This window comes from Sinocyclocheilus rhinocerous, unplaced genomic scaffold, assembly GCF_001515625.1.
Source record: "Sinocyclocheilus rhinocerous isolate Xijiao unplaced genomic scaffold, SAMN03320098_v1.1 scaffold680, whole genome shotgun sequence".
NCBI classification, from domain to species: Eukaryota; Metazoa; Chordata; class Actinopteri; order Cypriniformes; family Cyprinidae; genus Sinocyclocheilus; species Sinocyclocheilus rhinocerous.
The window spans coordinates 377,639-385,356 of NW_015637539.1; the positions used below are offsets into that span (position 1 = coordinate 377,639).

Below are 7,718 nucleotides of genomic sequence, written 5' to 3' on the forward strand. Positions count from 1 at the left end.
CCCTTTTATTTTGATTAAATTATCTTCATGCTAAAAGCATGCATAATTTAGCCAAAAAAGTGATTGATTATTATTAATAATAATAATAATAATAATAATAATAAATAACAAACAACATACAAAATATTGCTATAAGACTATTTCACTGTAAAATAACCAGTAGCACAAAGATTGTACTATTCTTAATTTCAGCATTTTCAAAAATGAAAGACTGAGTTTTTCTTTTTTTTTTTTTTGGTCTAAACTTCTCCTTTGTTGGCAGCAGGTTTATAAACGCTTATAAAAAATCTGATAATGCTCAGCATGTTTCCAAATGCACTTTATAAGCGACTCAAACTCACAGCACATGCAGAGATGGAGTTTGTGTAAAGCAGCATTTACCGCGAAATGAGTCGCTGAAAAACCGTCTCATAAGCTGCTCGTGTGTAAATGAACACAGTGCTGCGCTTCACTCCTAAATCTATTTGAATGGCAGCCTTAGCGATTTCAGTTTTATTTTGATTAATTGTTCAGCCCGACACAAAAGTGTTGTGAAAGTAGTCAGATTAATGAATATTAAAGCACAAGTTGTTTAAGTATGTGGTTTGATTGTGTTGTGTGTTTTATGATGTGTTTCAGTGTAATTATATTGTCCCGTGCATCATCGTCATCATCATCTTCCTGTGTTTCCAACAAAAATCATACGTCTCTCCACCAAACCTGCCTGCCCTCATCCTGCTGCTGTTGCTCTACGGGTGAGTGAGTGAGTGAGTGAGTGAGTGTGTGTGTGTGTGTGTGTGTGTGTGTGAGAGTGTGTGTGTGTGTGTGTGTGTGTGTGTGAGAGTGTGTGTGTGTGTGTGTGTGTGTGTGTAGAGAGAGAGTGTGTGTGTTTGTGTGTGTGTGTGCGCGTGTTGTTTTCTTTTGTCTAGAGGTTGATTTGTGTGTGTGTGTGTTTCAGGTGGTCCATCACTCCAATGATGTATCCCGCCTCCTTCCTGTTCAGTGTTCCCAGCACAGCGTATGTGGTTCTGACCTGCATCAACCTCTTCATCGGCATCAACGGCAGCGTGGCCACGTTTGTCATGGAGCTCTTTGACGACCCTGTGAGCCTCCAGCAAACACACACACACACACAAACACACACACACTCACACATTCACACTTATAATTTCCTGAAAGCCTGCAGTGGAGAACATTCTGTCAAATAAGAAAGGTCCTTTTCTCTTTATTTCCTTTATTTACTGGCAGTCTGAAGCCCCGTGTTTGGAGGCATGATTGAGGTGTGCAGATGCAAAGCGTTTTTTCAGCCCATCCTGAGACTAAAGATAAATTCACACCAACCACTATAACTATATTAGCATTCTGCTTCTTATAATGACAGTGTTTTGTCATCTGCCGCTTTTAATGCTGGAGCTTTATAGCAGAATGGATCCTGATTGGCTGTTAACGTTTTATTCATTCATCTGCTAGAAAAAAAAATCTTTCTGAAAGTGATTCCAATATTTTTTTCCCCTTTATAAAGAGCTCCAGGTTTGCTTTTGTTGTTTGTAAGGCTGCAGAATGTATGCAAAAAGTATATGATATTATATAAATAAATGAATGAATGAATTAAAATTTTTCTTTAAAGTGACCAAGTTTTTTTTTGTTGTTGTTTTTTTTTTTAATTGATTGATTGATTGATTGATTGATTGATTGAAAAATCAAAAATATAAAATAATATACATTTTACAATATGTACTATTTCACTAATAAATCACTAGTGATAAATAAAGTGCTTTCGTTTAATCCAGCTTAACACACTATTTGCAAACAGACAAAATAACACAATTTGAGTGTTGTCTAAGGCTTTAGTCAGTTTTAGCTAGTTTAGTTGGTTTAGCTGGTCCCCCAGCTGACAAGTGCCCTAAAAACTTTTCTAGAACATTTTAATTAGATCAGCAAGACCAGATAAGAATGGCAAGCCAGTTTAGATTAGTTGTAGCTGTTTTCTTCAGCAGACTAAATGTTTACTTGGACTTGTAAGTCTTAAAGTTGTGCTCTGTTGCACTATTCCAAGTCAGACGTTGAAAAAACACTGACTTTAGTTATTCACGATGTCTGGCAAAGGTTAGCAAGACAGCTAACATCTCTAACAGCACCTTTAAAACAGCCAGAGACAGAGATGATGGTTTGGAGTCTCTACCCTGAGCTGATGTTTTATTTCTAATAAAGTTTCACGGCTGAAGCTGATCTGACATTATTGACAGGCAGTCTCGTGGGGCCGCTTGCGCTGGATAAAGACACGAGGACTGTCAGACACTGCTGTACATCTGTCATCTTCAGTAATGGAAGTCAGTAATGGAAGTCTGTTTAACACTCGGTCCCTCCCTGACAGCGTTCAGCCAATCACAGCGGCCGGCTCTCTGTGCTCATCCAATCACTGTCAGTCTCTCATCTGTTTGTTTGTAAGGCTGCAGAATGTATGCAAAAAGTATATGATATTATATAAATAAATGAATGAATGAATTAAAATTTTTCTTTAAAGTGACCAAGTTTTTTTTTGTTGTTGTTTTTTTTTTTAATTGATTGATTGATTGATTGATTGATTGATTGAAAAATCAAAAATATAAAATAATATACATTTTACAATATGTACTATTTCACTAATAAATCACTAGTGATAAATAAAGTGACAGAGACAGAGATGATGGTTTGGAGTCTCTACCCTGAGCTGATGTTTTATTTCTAATAAAGTTTCACGGCTGAAGCTGATCTGACATTATTGACAGGCAGTCTCGTGGGGCCGCTTGCGCTGGATAAAGACACGAGGACTGTCAGACACTGCTGTACATCTGTCATCTTCAGTAATGGAAGTCAGTAATGGAAGTCTGTTTAACAAGAACATTTTAATTAGATCAGCAAGACCAGATAAGAATGGCAAGCCAGTTTAGATTAGTTGTAGCTGTTTTCTTCAGCAGACTAAATGTTTACTTGGACTTGTAAGTCTTAAAGTTGTGCTCTGTTGCACTATTCCAAGTCAGACGTTGAAAAAACACTGACTTTAGTTATTCACGATGTCTGGCAAAGGTTAGCAAGACAGCTAACATCTCTAACAGCACCTTTAAAACAGCCAGAGACAGAGATGATGGTTTGGAGTCTCTACCCTGAGCTGATGTTTTATTTCTAATAAAGTTTCACGGCTGAAGCTGATCTGACATTATTGACAGGCAGTCTCGTGGGGCCGCTTGCGCTGGATAAAGACACGAGGACTGTCAGACACTGCTGTACATCTGTCATCTTCAGTAATGGAAGTCAGTAATGGAAGTCTGTTTAACACTCGGTCCCTCCCTGACAGCGTTCAGCCAATCACAGCGGCCGGCTCTCTGTGCTCATCCAATCACTGTCAGTCTCTCATCTGTCCGTCCGCAGCTCTGACAGTCACAGTAATGCAGCTGTATCGGTTTATATATGAGTGTGTGTGCGTGTTTTCATCCGCTGGTCACGATACTAATATAGTTATTTCAGTTTATTAATCATCTTATTCCAGTGTACACATTACGCTATTTTAACATGCAAAAAAAGGTCTCACAAAAGTTGCAGTTTAGTCTGGTTTTGTTTTGCGATAGACACATGATATTTAGTTTTTTTTATTTATTGTTTTTATTTTAAATGTTATTTTCCAATGCACAGATTATGTTACTGTAATATTACATTATTTTTACATTATTAAAAAAAATCTTTATAAATATTTATATTTATTTGAAATAAAGCTGAAATGAAATAAAAAAAAATATATAATGAAATAAAATTATAAATCTTAGATGAAAAAAATAAAAAATTAGAAATGTTCCCTTGGCAACTAGCTGAAATAAAATAAGTTTACCCTGCTCATCCAGTACAAGTTCTTCTGTAAACCCATGTAAGAAACACACCTTCAAGGGACAGTTCACCCAAATTGAAAATTCACTCTTAATTTACTCACCCTCAGGCCATCCAAGATATAGGTGGCTTTTTTCTTCAGTAGGGCAGTAAAGAAGATTTTTAGCTGAAACCGTGCTCCTTTGTGATTTAGAAAATAAAGTAACTGGCTGCCGTCACTTTGAGAGTCAAAAGAAGCATATATAAGAAAGACAAAATTAATACCTGTGGCTCCTGACGATATATTGAGGTCTTATGAATCTAAACGATCCAAGATGTAGGTGATTTTTTTTCTTCAGTAGAACAGTAAAAAAGATTTTTGTTCCTTGGTGATTCATTAAATGCAAGTCAATGGCTACCGTCACTTTTAAAGTCAAAAAAAGCATATACAGGCAACACACAATTAATACCCGTGGTTCGTGACGATATATTGAGGTCTTATGAAGCGAAACAATCAAGTCTGTGCAAGAAACTGAACATTATTTACAACATTATTATTACCGGTAATCCGCGCCTCAGGCAAACGGTCTGGAGTGATGTCCGGTTCACGAACGAATCATTCTTTTGAAGCGGTTCTTTTTAGTGAACTGGATGAACCAGTTCATCAAATCGGACTGAAGCGTCTGAAACAGTTCGCGGATCAAGCAGCACAGATCTACAAGTTACTCAGTCAAAACTCACTTTCAGACACTCAGACTCAAAATGAGCCATTACAGCGATCATACATCTGATCATCTGATGAATGAACTGATTCAGCTCTCCAGTTCCTCCAACAGTCACTGAACTGAGGAAACAGTTCGATTCGGACCGAAGGCCGATGAGCTGCTGATATGCGCATGCGTGAACCGAACACTTGAATGAAGGTTCATTATCGGGTGCTTTAATAATATAATTGTGTATTGTTTATGTTATGTCTTGTGTGATTATGTAAACCAATTGGTGAATCAGTGTTTTGAACCAGTTCATTGGAACGGACTGTCTGAAAGATCCAGTTTGTTGAAAAGAATCAGATTTCCCTGTTTGCCTGAGGCTCAAGATTACAGGTAATAATGTTGTAGATAATGTTCAGTTTCTTGCACAGACTGATTGTTTCGCTTCATAAGACCTCAATATATCGTCACGAACCACGGGTATTAATTGTGTGTTGCCTGTATGTGCTTTTTTGACTCTAAAAGTGACAGTAGCCATTGACTTGCATTTAATGAATCACCAAGGACCAAAAAATCTTCTTTACTGTTCTACTGAAAAAAATAAGTCATCTACATCTTGGATCGTTTAGATTCATAAGACCTCAATATATCGTCAGGAGCCACAGGTATTACTTTTGTCTTGCTTATATATGCTTCTTTTGACTCTCAAAGTGACGGCAGCCAGTGACTTTATTTTCTGAATCACAAAGGTAAAAGCTAAAAATCTTCTTCACTGCCCTACTGAAGAAAAAAGTCACCTATATCTTGGATGACCTGATATTGAGTAAATTAACAGCACATTTTCATTTTTGGGTGAACTATCCCTTCAGAAAAACCTCTGAATGTAGCTCTATATCTGTTGTGTGTCTTTACTGACTTTTACACGTGATCCTTCCGTCTGCTCTGCGGTGACATACGCACATCTTCACACACAGGTCGATAAAGTCTCTACCGACATCTTCAGGCGAAGAGGACGAAGACGTTGCTCGTGAGCGTGAACGTGTGCAGAGGGGCGGAGCTCAGAACGACCTGCTCCGAATCTGTGACCTCACTAAGGTACTTCCTGTTCTTGTGACTTCAAGTCAAATTTCCAGATTCTTACTCTGGATTCTTACGTGCGTTTTTGGGCAGTTGTCAGCTGATCAGGATTGGAGACCAGCTGGCCAATCAGATAAATAGACTGGTTTAAACCAGCAAACCAGCTTGTTTTTCAGCAGGGTTATTGAGATCAATACAGACTTGATTCTTTAAAACACCCGCTTTTTTTGCAATTACAAAATTCTGGTGCCAGTCATGATCACCTTTGTGAAATAAGTGTGCTTAATTGTGTTAAATGTGCACTTGCAATGTATTGTGAATCTTAAAAGTATATTTAAAACAAAAAAAAAAGATACACTTGAAGATAATATAATATTAATGAAATAAAAGGCCACTTAAGTGACTTAAAGAGAGACACTTTCATGACTGTTTCTTAACACACTTAAGTACATTTTTAAAAAGTGAAATTTGTAATAATGTGAAATTAAAAGTTTTACTTTAAAGTACATTTTTAATCATTATGTTTTAAAAATCTTTAGTTGTGTTTTAAAGAAGTACACTTATTTTGATGTGCTGACTTACAAACTAAAGTACATGTAAAGTACTTATAATTAATACGTAATCTGTAAGATTATAATTTTAACTTTAGTGTTATTCAATATTGCATTTAAAATGAATGTTTTACAGTTAATATATAAAATGTTTAATTACAAATATATGACAGCTGCTCTGAACGCCTGATTACAGATCAGGACCAATTAAACTCTTATTCCTAATCACTGAGACTCTCCTGTGAACATCTGTACACTCACACAGCTGGACTACGAGCGTCTGTCCTGAACATACATGAACATACAAGCCAACGCTCGTGAAAAAGAAGAGCTTTAGCGTGTGCTTAAGTCCTACTTAAGTGAAAAACACTCTAAAGTTCAGCTAGACACATTTAATATCAATTTTAATATTATACATTTTCATTTAATTGCAGTTAACATGCAGTCTGACAAGTGTCTGAAAACATTGCATTCAGTTCACACTTAAGTATGTTCTTTTAAAATGATACTTACTCTCTTAAAAGCACGCTAAAGCTCTTCTTTTTTCACGAGGGTTGGCTTGTATATTCATGTATGTTCAGGACAGACGCTCGTAGTCCAGCTGTGTGAGCGTACAGATGTTCACAGGAGAGTCTCAGTGATTAGGAATAAGAGTTTAATTGGTCCTGATCTGTAATCAGGCGTTCAGAGCAGCTGTCTGTGAATCACGCGCCGCTCTGAGAGCAGACAGGTGTCAGTGTAGGAGACCCTCAAACGTCTCAGACCGCACACATATTATTTAACCCTATAAAGCTACTGTATCATATTTGACACATAAAAGGCCTCTAAATGATCAACATGATCGAATATTTGCTGTTAAACCTGTTGCACACAATCTACTCCATGTCTTCTGTCTCTGATTGATAGTTTAGAGTTGTTTTTATCCAGTCAAAGCTCTTTTAGTCTAATTGTACAAACGTCCAGCTTCAGCTGCTGCTTCTCGTGTCTTTCTGCTGTCAAATCTTTATTGATTTTTTTATCAAGTAAACGTCAGAATAACTGCAGTAATATCTCCAGATGAACACTTACTGGACTGAAGCAGCTCAGCTTTATTTGATTCTCCATCAATCATTTTTTAGAGTCTTAAATCTTCCGGTTGCTCAGATGACTCGGCACAATCTTTTTTTTGGGGGGAAAAATCAGTGCGTCTCAAATCTGATCATCGGGATCTTTTGAGGAGCGTTTGTTTCCAGAAGCTTTACTTTCACTGTTCCTCAGCGGAGGACTGATCTTCACAAGCCTCCAGAACATCTCACATCTTCTGAGGAGCCTTTATTTCTTCATTGCATTGCATTGCATTATATGTTTGGATAATTTCAATCTCAGCTTACTAAAACATATTAAGAGATCTAGAGTGACGACTGGTATTCATATAATTTATGTAAATATCTGCTGTACTGTTATAAAGATCTCATTGATTTACATTACAAGCATCAGAATTTCATCACTTTTTATCCATATAAATATCAGCATCTGCACCAAATTGCATATTTTTGCTCAGTTTGAGTCTCTGAATAAAATTTAG

General features: G+C 36.9%; 1 protein-coding gene across 1 annotated transcript in view; it reads left to right on the forward strand.

Annotated features, from left to right (window-relative positions):
• Positions 1 to 7,718, forward strand: part of LOC107749001 (ATP-binding cassette sub-family A member 1) — a 119,004-nt gene that overhangs the window by 89,599 nt on the left and 21,687 nt on the right. Inside the window, exons 33-35 of the mRNA XM_016564039.1 lie at positions 619 to 734; positions 938 to 1,111; positions 5,501 to 5,621. Of these exons, the coding sequence (XP_016419525.1) occupies positions 619 to 734; positions 938 to 1,111; positions 5,501 to 5,621 (411 nt within the window). The remainder of the gene's footprint in view (positions 1 to 618; positions 735 to 937; positions 1,112 to 5,500; positions 5,622 to 7,718) is intronic.